Source organism: Equus asinus, chromosome 4 (assembly GCF_041296235.1).
Source record: "Equus asinus isolate D_3611 breed Donkey chromosome 4, EquAss-T2T_v2, whole genome shotgun sequence".
NCBI classification, from domain to species: domain Eukaryota; kingdom Metazoa; phylum Chordata; class Mammalia; order Perissodactyla; family Equidae; genus Equus; species Equus asinus.
The window spans coordinates 94141914-94156626 of NC_091793.1; the positions used below are offsets into that span (position 1 = coordinate 94141914).

Here is a 14713-nt window from a genome sequence, read left to right on the forward strand (position 1 = left end):
CAGCTCCCGGGGCTCCCCCAGAGCCCGCACCCAAATCTCCTCCGCGGACCCCAGGTACAGCCCCCACCCCCACCCACCCCTTCCAAGCCTCGACGGCTGAAAAGATGCGCGAGAAGAGCAGCCTGCGAGCACCCACCACATCCATTAACAAAGACTCAGGGTGCGGGGTTCAAGTCCCCGGCATCGGCTGGGAAAGGCTGCGGGCTCCGGAGCGGGAGCGCAGAGACCCGACGAGGTGAGGAGGAGGAACAGGAGGAGGAGGAGGAGGAGAAAGAGGAGGAGCGGGAGGAGAAAGGGACGCGGAGGAGGGGTGGGGACCAGGACCGCGACTCCCAGGACTGGGGGCCCCGCGCGCCGGGCGCGAAGGCGGGGCACTCTCGGGCCGCCGAGGAGGGAGGAGGAGGAGGGGGCGGTACCTGCGAGGTGGGAGAGTGCGGCCCCTCCGCGGTCCCGTTCTTGGCGTAGGAGGAGGACATGGTTCACCGCCGCATGGCCCGCCCGTGCGCGGGGGGCGGGGGGCAGGCAGGGCCAGGCAGGCTCGCGCGCCGGAGAGGGGAGGGCGGCAGGGCTTCCCCACCCGGGCTCCGGGACCCGCGCCGGCCAGCGCCCTGCCCGCGCTTCTGAGAGCGCGACACCTTACAGGGACCGCGGCGCTTCCCCCGCGCCCGCAGCGGGGTCCCGGGAGGCGGCCCCCGCAGGCAGAGGTCCCCCGGAGGGGGCTTCTCCGGCTGTCGCCTACCCGAGTCGATTGGGAGAAGCGCTCTCCCACCTAGCGAGCGCCTTACATCAGAGCTTTCCAGAGGATGCAGGGAGGGGGAAAATCTGGGATGGGGGTGGGAGGATTAAAATAGTCTGCACAGTTTAAAATGAGACAAAGGTGGCACGGTTCATGAATCAGGACTTGGGGAGGGACGCTGGTGCAGTGTGGCAGGGAGTGGGAAGAGCCAACCGGGGCGCTTGTGTGAGAGTGTGTGTGTGTGTGTGTGTATGTGTGTTTACTGCACTGGAATTTTAAAAAGGCAAGAGCCGACCCTTCCTTCTGCAACTTCCCTCGTCAGCCCACTGTGGTAAGGCATGGGGTTTTGTGGTTTGCTTTTTGTCCGTGTTTTTGTTTTGTTTTGTCAACTCTAGCCTCAGAACCGCGAGTCATACACATCGAGGCAGCCGCGGGAGATTCTGCCAGCCTGAATCTGACGGGAGGTGCAGCCCCGCGGGCGACCAACATGTCCTAAGGAGTTTTGAAGGTCATTCTAGACCTGCTAAAAAGCAAGAGTTGGCCACGTGCCTTCCATTTCTCCGCGGATAGCTGTTTGCAAGGGAGGAAACTCACCCTTGAAACCGTGCAGGATCTTTGCCATGGTTGCAACCCTTGGTTTCCTCCTGCAAATACATTAAGAGATTAATCTGAGATCAAATTAAAAGAGAGGGATTGTGGAGAGGAGGAGTTTCAAGTAATAAGAAGAGAGCAGAAAAAGATTTGCGAATTTAACTATAGCTACGGCATGAGAAATCCATCATTGAAATGTGTATCGTATCTCAAATTGTTAATTCAGCCCATGTCACCTTGCATTCTAGGATTTTTCAAATGGAAACGGCTGTTGTTTTAACAATTGGTTGGCCTTATAGAGGTCCTGACTTCCTTTCCCTTCCTACCCCCCTTCACCTAATGCAGACCTTCTTTTCTTTGTAACAGTCCAATAACTAGTCTCCTTGCCCCAAGGCTTTCTACTGCACACACATACACACACACACTTTATTCTATCTACACACTACAGGCAAAGCCATTTTCCTAAAATCCCTTTGCCCAAGTCACTCTTCTCTGAAATGCACTCATTGCTCTCAGCAGCCCTTGAGATAGGGTCCAGACGCCATGGTTCAATAACCAAGCCCCTGTCTCGGTCTCTTCTGTCACCACTTCATTTCTCCAACTTGATCTCTCTATACAGACCTTGCAGCAAGCAGACAGGGCTACTCAGCCTTGCTTAAACACACCAAATACAACCCCACTCCAGCACCTCTGCCTTGGAATGCACCCTACCCCCGACCCACACACCCAGCTGAATCCTCTCCTTCCTCCAAACCTGGCTCCACTCACTCTTCCTCCACAGAAATCCTCCCTGACCACTTCAGGCCTGGATAGTTTCTCGTGCCCTGGAAAAACTGGAGCATTTATTCTCTGGGCACTTAGTACAGGCTGCCTGGGTTTATTAGTTCTCTTTTTGTGAAAAGCTCCTCATTTCTAAAACAGAGTTTTAACTTTTTATCTTCTATTCTTATACCTCACATATAGTAGATATTCCATAAAGTTTATGGGTAATGGTAGGTCTGCCAATGCAGAACTTTGTGCTTTAGTTACCATCAATTCAATCCATTTTTAGTTCTGAGCCATTTTTATAGTTGATACTTAATCAATACACATAGAATGAATTATGTGGGCACCGGAATTGGAGTTTTCTGGTTTTCCACTGCCCACAGTCTCTCTGACTGTGAGTTATCAAGAAAGAATCTAGAACCACATGACAGTGAGGAGTTCTCTGCACCTACCCCACAGCAAAACTGCTGAAAATTCTTAAAAAAAGAAAAAAATTTAAATCTCTAGAAATGGTTCTAGGAGTACACATCAAATGAAGAAAGATTTATTCAAGAAACTGTACTAAAACTCAGTAAGAAAAGTGGCAGTCTGTAGTATTTGAACCAAGACCCACCCCTTCCCTGCTTGCATCTAGTTCAGCAAGAGGGAAATTCACTCTACCTTGGCGCAGCAGAAAACACAGGCCTCCCTGTCCCCTCAGCTCCCATCTGGAGAGTTATCTTCCCGGGAGGGAAAGGACATCAGCGTTTATCCTGCTGCCCCAGCTACCTGTTTCTGAGGCTAAGTTCCCATCACATAGAGAAGAGAGCTGGGGGCTTCCTTCCTCAGTCCAGCCCCGACTCATGGGATGGAGGCTCCACCTTGGGTCAGCACCACTGAGAACATGGGGCCTCAACTGCTCATGGAGAAGCGAGCCAGGAGACCTGGGACTGCTGCCCCTCCCTACCAAGTGCTCAGCTCCTAAAGTGGGGGTGTCACTTGGAGAGAGGTACATCATTGACCCTGTCCCAGAACCAGGGCTGAAAGAATGAAGTTGGACTCTAACTTCACAGCACACACAAAAATTAACTCAAAATAGGCCAAAGATCTACATGAAAGAGCTAAAAATGTAAAACTATTAGAAGAAAACATAAGGGTAAATCTTCATGACCTTGGATTTGGCAATGGATTCTTAGACATGACACCAAAAGCACAAGCACCAAAGGAAAAAATAAATAAATTGGACTTCAAAAAATTAAAAATGTTTGAACTCCAAAGAGCACTATCAAGATAGTGAAAAGATAACCCACAGAATGAGAGAAAATATTTGCAAATCATATATCTGATAAGACACTTGCATCTACAATATATATAAAAAAACTCTTACAACTCAGTAATAAAAAGACAAATAACCCAATTTTAAAAATGGGCAAAGAATCTGAATAGACATTTCTCCAAAGAAGATATAGAAACAGTCAATAAGCACATGAAAAGGTGCTTGACATCATTAGTCATCAGAGGAACGCAAATCAAAACCACAAGAAGACACCACTTTACACCTGCTAGGATAACTATAATCAAAAAGTCAGCTAGTAAGTGTTGGCAAGGATATAGAAAACTTGGAAACATAATACACTGCTGGTGGGAATGTAAAATGGTACAGCCACTTTGAAAAGCAGTCTGTCAGTTACTCAAACAGTTAAACAGAGTTACCGTAGGACCCAGGAATCCCACTCCTAGGTATACACCCAAGATAAACAAAAGCACATGTCCGTGCGAAAACTTGTACGAGATTGCTCACAGCAGTATCAGTCATAAAGCCAAAAAATGGAAACAACCCAATCTCAACCAACTGATGAGTAGATAAACAAAATGTGGTTTCTCTACACAGTGGAGTATTTATTCAGGAATAAAAAGGAATGAAGTGCTCATACATGCTACAATATGGATGAGCCTTGAAAATATTATGTTACGTGAAAGAAATCAGTCACAAAAGGTTACATATTGTATGATTCCATTTACATGAAATATCCAAAATAGGGAAATCTGTAAAAACTGAAAGTAGATTAGTTGTTGCTTAAGCCTGGGGAGGCTGAGGGGATATTGAGGTGGAAGCTAAAGGTATAGGGCTTCTTTTTGAGGTCCAGAAAACTTCTAAAATTGTATGATGGTTGCACATACCTGCAAATATACTGAAAGCCACTGAATTGTACACTTTAAATGGATGAATTGTGTGGTATGTGAATTATCTCAATAAAGCTGTTATTTTAAAAATCTTCAGACTTTATAAAAATTAACTCAAAATGGATCAGAGACCTAAATGTAAAATGCAAAACTATAAACTTTATAGGAGAAAATCGACATGACTTTGGATTTGGTGATGAGGTTTTCAATACACCACCACCAAAAACATAATCCAAGAAAGTAAAAATTGATATGTTGGGCTTTATTAAAATTAAAATCTTCTGCTCTGTGAAAGACTCTGTTAAGATAATGAAATGACAAGTCACAGACTAGGAGAAAATATTTGCAAGACGCATATCTGACAAAGAATTTGTAAACAAAATATACAAATAACTCTCAAAACTCAGCAATAAGAACACAAACGACGCAGTTCAAAATGGACAAAAGATGTGAACAGATACCTTACCAAAGAAGATATATGGATAGCAAATAAGCATATGAAAAGATGCTAAACATCATTTGTCATTAGGGAAATGCAAATTAAAACAATACAATCTCACTACACACCTATTGGAATGGCTAACACTTTTTAAAAACTGACAATACCGATTGTTGCTGAGGATTAGGAGCAAAAGGAATTCTTATTCATCAGTGATGGGAATGTTAAATGGTACAGCCACTTGGGAAAATAGTTTATCAGTTTCTTAATAAGATAAACATAGTCTTACCATACAATCCAGCAATCATGCTCCTAGGTATTTACACAATTGGTTTGAAAATTTATGTCCACACAAAAACCAGCACGCAAATGTTTATAGCAGCTTTTTTCATAATCACCCAAAACTGGAAGCAACCAAGATGACCTTCACTGGTGAATGGATAAACAAACTGTGGTATAATCATACAATGGAATATTATTCTGTGATAAAAAGGAAAGAGCCACAGGCCATAAAAAGACATGGATGAACCTTAAATGCATATTGCTAAGTGAAAGAAGCCAGTCTGAAGCTACATCATATATGATGACGTTTATATGAGATTCTAGAAAAGCCAAGCTACAAAGACAGTAAACAGGTCAGTGGTTCCTGGGGGGAGGTTGAATAGGTGAAGCACAGGGGATTTTTTTAGGGTGATGAAACTGCTCTGTATGATGCCGTAATGGTGGGTGTATGAGACGAGGCATCTGTCAAAACCTGTAAAACTTTACAACACAAAGAGTGACCCTTACTGTGTGCCAATTTTTTAAAAATCATTTAGGAAGTTGGGAGATTCCAAGATGGAATGCAGAATGTGACAAAAGAATATAACTGTATTACAAATATATGAAACAACTTTATTGAAGGGTATGGGGGAAAAGGGTGCTGGCCTAAAGTAACTTTGGAAATGAGTGGAGTCTGTAAGACTAAAAGCAAAAGGAACTGTGCATAATACTGCAGTTGATAAAGTTGTTTCCTGAGGGGTATAGATTAACAATTCTGAAATCACTGAACGTATATACTAGAATTGAACAGTTAAGTAAGTGGACAGCATATGATGGGAGCCAGGTTCTCCACTGTTGGAGTGGAAGGATACAGATAAGCAAGGGGAGAAGGCTGGGACCATCCATGCAGTGATGGATCAGAGTCAGAGACATCAGCATGAACTCAAGTGTAGCTTGATAGAGATACACATGGTTATATAGAGAAATTTTTATAGATATGTGTATATACACACAGATATTTTCTTGCTCACAGCTGAGGGCCTAGAAATAACACCATCTCAGTAGCCACAAATGCACCTGGTACCCAGGCCTTGTTTTCTAATACTATCCTCTAATAAAAGGGCACCTTGAGGAAATGGCTGATTCTAGGACTGGGGCAGGAAATATACAAGATGTGTCTGGAGCATCGTATAGTGCCAGAAAGTAAAAAAAAACCCACAATGATGGGGGGAGGGATGTGTCAGAAGGACACAGGAATAAACTGGAAGAGCTCCTAATGGCTAGAGTTGGAACAATTTGAGCAATAAAATAAAGTCGTATTGGAATATATTCCAGAATATAAAATAAATATCCATGAGTCTGTAGTGATAAAAATAAATGATTGACTAAATAAATAAATGGATGAGACAAATCTCCCACGTGGAGGAATTACAAACAATTTATGCAGGTACTTCCTTCTTAAGGAGAAGTATAACTTCTCCCTCCTCGTGTTGGCTGCACATAGAGAATGCCTTCCAAAAAGTACAACAGGGAAAGGGGGAAGTGGAGAAACCTGACAGACACTACGTCAGCTGGCTGATCAAGATCAACAAGAACAGGGGCCGGCCCAGTGGCGTGGTGGTGAAGCTTGCGCACTCCACTTCAGCAGCCTGGAGTTTGCAGGTTTGGATCCCCTGTGCAGACCTACACACTGCTCATCAAGCCACACTGTGGCAGCATCCCACATACAAAATAGAGGAAGATTGGCACAGACGTTAGCTCAGGAACAATCTTCCTCACACACACACACACAAAAAGATCAACATGAACAGTGATCAGAGTGATAGTAGATCCACTTGATGTAAGTGAGGAGAAGGGCACTTTACCTTTGTGGCTTTCTTTCCCCAAATCCATAACCCCAGTCTCATCAGGAGGAAAATGTCATACAAATCCCGATCAAGGGACAGCCCACAAAATATATGACTGGTACTCCTCAAAACTGTCAAAGTCATCAAAAACAAGGAAAGTCTGAGAAACTGTCACAGCCAAGAGGAACCTAAGGGGAGATGATAACTAAATGTAATGTGGCATCCTGGATGGGATACTGGAACAGAAAAAGGGCATTCAGTAAAAACTAGGGAAATCTGAATAAAGCATGGACTTTAACAATAATGTATCAATATTGGTTCATTAATTGTGAGGTGTGTGGTTTATAGTAAGATGTTAATAATGGGGAAACTAGGTGTAGAACTCTCCATACTATCTTCACAGTTTTTCTGTAAATCCAAACTATCCCCAAGTAAAATTTTATTTTTAAAAATTCTAGAATTTTATAGCTGGAAAGGAACTTAGTATCAATCTAGAACGAACCCCACATTTAGCAAATTAGGAATCTGAGCTCAAGAGAACGAATTGCTCTAGAGCAAGTGGCCACCATTATGCTGTGCTTTCGTTCCTAAAACGTTGACTCCTGCTGAAATTGCTTTGTCAGAGAAGATACTCTCTTCATAAACTTTATTCTGTCGCTTAATAAGTACGTTTTGTTAAGCGCTTCCTACAGTTGAAATCTTGTCTGAGATGCTGTTAAAAAAAAAAAAACATGATTTGCAGAACTCACAGAGCTCAGAATCATAAGATGATGGTGTGTTTCATATTTTAAAATCAAATCATAACACATTCTGTCTCGGGTCCATGCATCTAGCAGAATATTGTTTGTATTTTTAAGTTATGAGCATACAAAAGCACAGTAGTGGCACGCGTGCTTAATTGCATGTATAGGTTTGTGTAATTAGCCTTTACATTTATGTCCAGACAACCCCAGTGTAAATTTTCTGAGTTTTTGTCTTGGAGGATCTACTTTGTCTTGTTCTAAACAATTTCTCTAGAGTTGTCTGTCCTCCTCCCCACTCCCCCAAGGCTCTGGTTCAGACATTGAAAATCTGTTCAAAAGGCACATAACCCATAGAGCTTTGGGATATTAAAGATTATTACAACTTCAGAAATTAGAAAAAAATGTTGTTATAGTCTATAAAACCCTAAAGAAACTTATATGCTATAAAACCCAGTGAAAATGCTATTCTCTGGGTACAATTTTAAAGGGTACAAATGATTCAGATGGTAATGAAAATAAATTTTAAAAATCTAAGTTTTAAGTAGAATTGTGTGAAGATGACTCACATCTTGTAAATGAGGAATTATATTGAGAAACTATTAGCTAATTTAAATTTTTTATTCTGTTATTTCTTTTACCAGACAAATTTCTCATTTTTGCTGTGATAACAAACAACCCTAAAATCTTAGTGGACCCGTCACCATGTAGCCCATGGTCTGGTCCAGGCTGTGGCTCTGTTCCCCTTTTCTTCCCATTCCCAGGCCCAGTCTGAAGAAGTAGCTCCGATATGAGACATACTAGCTGTGAAGAGGGTAGAAAAGAGAGCTACAGGAATTTCATGATGCCTCTTTAAGCTTCTGCTTCGATGTGAGCATCTGTTGTATCTACTCAGATGCCATTGGCCAACACATGCCATGCAACCAATCCCCAAATCCCTGAAAGAGATATACTACTCCAGGAGTCAAGGGCATGGATAGATATGTACTATCCTCTTACAGGAAAGGATGAGAGTAGAAAACGACAAACAATACAACCTTCCACATGAAGGATAACTTACTTAACTAGACAGTTATGAAATCTGATCACCTCTGTCCTTCATCACCTTCATTCTGCCATTTTGGGTGGTTGTCATAAATTATGCTAATTCTTTCTATAATGTTTAAATGTTACATATTAGTATTCTTCTAGAAGTTCAAATTAAGGTTCTGAATGATGTAAATTAAATTCCAAATAATATTCAAATTCTAGTTTTTCTAATTTTCTGTCCCCAGTGAAGAACATAGGCTTATAGAGATTCAAAGTTGGAAGAGAACTTGAATGAATCTATATTAGTGGTTCACAACCAGTAGAAACATGTAAGTGTGGGACATGGAAGTCGAGATATCCAGTATTGTCTGGGCCATCACATAGAATTTGCTTTTTCCTTAATTCCCGTATCCTCTTGCAATGTCTCTTGCTAATGTCACCTGCCCGAGTATCTCACTGTGACCTTTCAACCTTCTAGGTGACTCCTTTGTATACTGAGCGTTTTTCACAACCACTCGCCCCTCCTCCAGCCGTGAGCAAGGGTCTGTGACATAGTTTCCTGCCACAAGCCAGAAACTACCTCTGCTTCTGTTGCTTCTACCTCTGCGGCCATCCCTGGGCTCAGAATGGAGAAATGAGCATGCTGTTCTGGGAAGCATCCATGAGTTATTATTTGATGAGCACTGGAGACACTAAGATATATTTTTTTAAAAAGAGCCATTGGCCTTCTTGACACTTAGACAAGACCCTAGGCCCCTTTGTTTCTTGATATTTGTTAAAATAATGCCAAATTCCCTGCATTCTAAGATAACCTGGAGTTTAATTCATTGATCGAATAGCTTTAAGGGAGTAAAATGAAAACCTATAATACATGCTCATCCACTATAAAATACATCCTGATTTCACACATTAAAATGGAATGACGATGATAAACAACGAGCACAAGAAGAAAGGGTCAAAGAAAACTCACATTTATTGAATGCCAGGCACTGTGAGGATCCTATGCAGCTCTCTGCTAAATCCATTTTACTCTTCATTCCACAAACATTTTATGTACCTATGCTAGGCCCTGGGAATACACCAATGACTAAAACACAGCTCCAAGTTCCAAAGGATTTTAAGGAGCCAGTAGGGGTAGGAATGCTTTCAGATACAAATAGCAAAACCTCACCAACAGCAGTCTAGACAAACAGGGGTAACACATAAACAGTTTATGTTTTTCACATCTGAGGACGTCCACAGGAAGACAGTGAAGAACTGGTATAGCCACTCAAAGTTGTCATCAAGGAGCCAGGTGACTTTATTCTTCACGAGCCATCTTAAACCTTCTTCCTCCTGGTTGCAATACAGTTGCTTTATCTCCCAACATTGCATCTGCCTTTTTTTTTTTTTTAAACATTGGCACCTGAGCTAACATCTGTTGCCAATCTTTTTTTTTCTTCCCAAATCCCCCAGTACATAGTTGTATATTTTAGCTGTGGGTCCTTCTAGTTGTGGCATGTAGGACGTCACCTCAGCATAGCCTAATGAGCAGTGCCATGTCTGTGCCCAGGATCCAAACTGGCGAAACCCTGGGCCACTGAACCAGAGCATGCGAACTTAACCACTCGACCACGGGGCCAACCACTCGGCCACAGGGCCAACCCCTCAGCCCGAGGGCCAACCACTCGGCCACAGAGCCAGCCCCTGGATCTCCCTTCTAAGCAGGAGGGGGAAAAGCCAAAAGCCTTTTCTTTCATCCTAGGAAGCTCTGCCCAGGAAATTTGATCCATATCTCATTGTCCAAAATTGTGTCACGTGGCCACTGCTGGCTGCAAAGAAGTCTAGGAAAGCAACTACTATTATCTTGTTCACTGATTTCTACATAGAGGAATATAAGATGGCTGGAAATGCATGTTGAATGAGCCAAACTATAGTATCTGACACAGACACAGATCATTCCAAAGCAACATGGCAACCACTATAATATAATTACAAGATGCTACAGAAGCATGGCATGGTCTGGGGGCCAGAATCAGTGAAATTTGGGCTGACACTTGAAAATACAATTCATTAGATGGACAGAAGCATTTCAGGCAGAGAAGACTAATAGGGCCAAACGCAGGTGCAAAAAGCAAAAGTGGCACCTGAGGAATTTTGGGTTTGGGGGTTGGAATCTAGCATCTATGTGAGAAAGTGGAAGAAGAGGTTAGAAGGCTACCAAAGGTGAGATCATGAAGACCCTAACAGGTGGTTCTAAAGAGTTTGGCTCTTATGCACAGTGTAACAGAACCCCGAGCTCAGGCTGCATAATTTTTCTCAGCAACTTTGGTTCTCGGAGAAACCAGGCTATGTGTGTGGGTCCTGAGTCCCTAGGCTTCAACTCAGAACTATTCTGCTAGTTCAAATCAGCCTCAACTAGTTATCACCTGCCATTTTCCTCAGAGGACTTCCTTGAATTTTGCTTTTTTCTATCCAGAAAACACAGAACTCTGTATGCTTCCTTAAGCTCCCGCTTTCCCTGATGTTGGAGCCCTCTTCTTCAGACTGTCAGAAAGAGCCAGTCTGTTTACATCAAGCTCTGGTCTCCTCAGCTCACCTGAGTGACAGAGCTAATTGTACTACAATGTACACATTCAGTAGATCCAGCCACTATTATGCTCTTCCCTACATGAGCATTCTCACCTCTGAAGGCACTTTATACCCATGTGAGCCCAAATCTCAGTGATTTGTGGGAAAGGAAGCTGTTACAGAATATTACCCGACAATCTTAATACACCAATTACGTCTAGGTAATAGTCACACTAGTATAGTGGGGAAAAGCACAAGCTTGAGTATCAGATAGACTGGTGTATAATCCCAGCTTTGCCACTTACCGGCTGTGTGACCTTGTGAAGATGACTAAACCTCTTCACCTACCTCTCGACCAAACAAGTGTTATGAGAATTCAGTGACAATGTACATGAAAATGGTTTTCAATCAAGTCAAAGTGCAACATCTGATGTTACACACCCAGTTAGTGCACGGCGAAGCTGCAAACACAACTCAGGCTTGGAAATTCAAGTTCTTAGCACCCCCAGCATATAATAATTATGTTATTGAATGAATGAATTAATGAATGCTACTAAATCTTTAATTTTTTTCATTTGTTTCAAAATAGAAGAGACAGGTGCAGTTTGAAGCTTTTATCCCCATCTCCACTTCCAGGGCCTTCTCTGACTCTCCTAAGGTTTAAAAAAAAAAAAGATGTCCCAGTTTCAACAATCAGGTCAGATGTAAGTATACTGATTCTAGCCTTTACTGACTAAAAATTATAGTATGCTTGTATTAGAGGATCTTAACAAGAGCTTATCTGACCATGGAATAGCAACAGACCAATTTTTTTAATTTACTTACCAGGCGCACAAACAGTAACACTAGATTGTAAACACCCTTGGACAGGTCTGTCTCTGTGGCAGACACTATTGAATGGCTCATTCTACATTCATTCTGAATCATCTTCTCCCCTGCCTTCTCTATATATAGAGGCTAGAAAGCAAAATAACTACTTTCCCAGACTCATTGGCCACGAAGGGTAGCATTTTGACACAGTTCTGACCAATGACATGTAGGTGAAAATCTCTGGGGGGGGGGTTTCCCAGGGAAGAAATATGGTAAAGATTATTTTTGGCTGGTGTTCTAAGTCCTATTTTTCTATTTAGACAATGTACTTTTCACAACACTTGACTGAAGTTACTTGGAGGGAAAAAAAATCCATGTGATAGCTAAAAACCATCTCAACATTGACAGCCAACATAGCTGTTCATGGGATATCTATTCACTGCTGGGACCTGTATGGTAACGAGGTAGCACTGACTCACCTTAAGGTATGTGACAAAAGAGATCAGATGAGGACAAGGCGGTCACCTCTTAGAACTGCAACCCATACAGCTATGGGGTTGATGCATCGCAGCTGGACTTGGGTCCTAGCGCTGACTACCATTAGAGGATGTAGCAGTGTCAAAGAGTAGCAGGTGAAAGAACAGTCTCTTCAGCAAACAGTGCTGGGACAACTGGATATCCATACACAAAGGAATGAAGTTGGATTTCTACCTCACACCATGTACAAAAATTAACTCAAAATCGATCAACAACCTAATTACAAGAGCTAAAACCATAAAAACTCTTAGAAGAAAACAGGAGAAAATCTTAATGACCTTGGATTTGGTAATGGATTCTTAGATATGGCAACAAAAGAAAAAACAGATAAAACTGGACTTCAAAATTAAAAATGTTTGTGTTATCAAAGAACATCAAGAAGTGAAAAGACAACCTACAAAATGGCAGAAAATATTTGCAAATCATGTACTATCGAGTAAAGGTTTAGTATCCAGAATATATAAAAAACTTTTACAACTCAACAACAAAAAGACAAACAACCGAACTGAAAAATAGGCAAAGGACTTAACAAACATTTCTCCAAAGAAGATATACAAATGGCCAAGAAACACATGAAAAGATGCTCGGTATCATTAGTCGTCAGGAAAACGCAAATAACCACAATGAGGTACCACTTCACATTCACTAGAATGGCTATAATTTTTAAAAATAGGAAATAACAAGTGTTGGTAATGATGTAGAAAAATTGGAACCCTCACGCATTGCTGGTGGGAATGTAAAATGCTTCAGCTGTGAAAGTTTGGCAGTTCCTCAAAAAATTAAACATAGAATTACCATATGACCCAGTTGGTTCCACTCTTAAGTATATATCCAAAAGAACTGGAAACTAGTACTCAAATACATGTACACACGTTCACAGCAGCATTTCATAATAGCCAAAAGCTGGAAACAGCCCAAGTATCCACAAATAGATAAATGGATGCACCTCATATCTGTGGTATGTGTGGAGATGAACTTCAAAAACATCATGCTAAGTGAAAAAAGACAAAGGGTCTAATGTTGAAACTAGAGGTGGTGTTTGCACATTGTGAAATGTACTAAATACCACTGAATTGTTCAATTTAACATGGCTAATTTTATGTTATGTGATTCCACCTCGATTTTTTAAAAAAGGTAGCTGGCTCCCTAGAACAAAATGTAATCAGTAGAGGTCATTGACTTGTTGTAAAGGTATTGGAAAGACTTTATTTTCCTCATGAGGATATTAAATTATGTAAAGTAAGAACAAAACTAAAGTCCATTATTCAGTAGCCTTGTGGGGAATATTTATCCAGTTTTCCTGTTTCTTCTTCTGTTCCTCTGCTTGCCTTTGAACATTTCTCCTTTAGTTCAATACCCACTACTCAAGATGGGCAGGAGAGTGGATAGTAAATGCACAAGTTATAATCTTGCTAATACCTCTGGCATAAAGAAATCAATTATTGAAAGGTAGATGTGATGTTAAAATCAGTAGAGGCCAGCCTGGTGGCATAGCGGTTAAGTTTGCGCACTCTGCTTCGGTGGCCCGGGGTCCATCAGTTCAGATCCTGGGCGCAGACCTATGCACCACTCATCAAGCCATGCTGAGGCAGCGTCCCACATAGAAGAACTAGAAGGATGTGCAACTGGGAATACAACTATGTACTGGGGCTTTGGGGAGGAAAAAGAAAAGAGCAAGATTGGCAACAGATGTTCGCTCAGGGCCAATCTTCCTCATCAAAACAAAAAAATCAGTAAAAACAGGATTATGGGATTAACAGCAATCCTAGTTTCATTTATCTGTGCAATTTCATTATAGTTTAGAAAAGATAATAGAATACTGTTGCTGGACTACAGACATTTGTCTTAGAACTCTTGTGACAATTTTAAGCAATCTTACAAAAGTTCAGAATGCTTGGTACTCAGATTTCGCTGTACACTTTTATCCATGTGTATTAGTTTCGTAGGGCTGCCATGACAAAGTACCTCAAACTTAGTGGCTTGAAACAAACGTGAATTTCTTCTCTCAGTTCTAGAGGCTAGAAACTTGAAATCCAGGTGTCAGCAGGGCCACATTCCCTCTGAAGGCTCTAGGGAAGAATCCTTCCTTGCTTCCTCCAGCTTCCGGTGGCCCGAGCAGTCATTGGCTTGTGGCAGTATAACTCCAATCTCTGCCTCATCTTCACATGCCTTGTTTGCTGTGTGTCTGTATAGTCTCTTCTTATAAGGACACTAATCACTGGATTTAGGGCCCACCGTAAATCCA

At 41.9% G+C, this 14713-nt stretch overlaps 1 protein-coding gene across 3 annotated transcripts in view; it reads right to left on the reverse strand.

Moving 5' to 3' along the window:
• Positions 1–625, reverse strand: part of CACNB4 (calcium voltage-gated channel auxiliary subunit beta 4) — a 236151-nt gene extending 235526 nt beyond the window's left edge. Inside the window, exon 1 of one of the 3 annotated variants that reach the window (XM_070507762.1) lies at positions 137–229. Coding sequence is in view for 2 of the 3 variants with exons in the window: in XM_044768906.2 (XP_044624841.1) it covers positions 417–476 (60 nt within the window). In the remaining variant the exon portion in view is untranslated. Of the gene's footprint in view, positions 1–136; positions 374–416 lie in introns of those variants that run through there. The other 2 variants (XM_044768906.2, XM_044768907.2) reach the window with 2 other exon arrangements.
• Between the last annotated feature and the right edge of the window lie 14088 nt (positions 626–14713).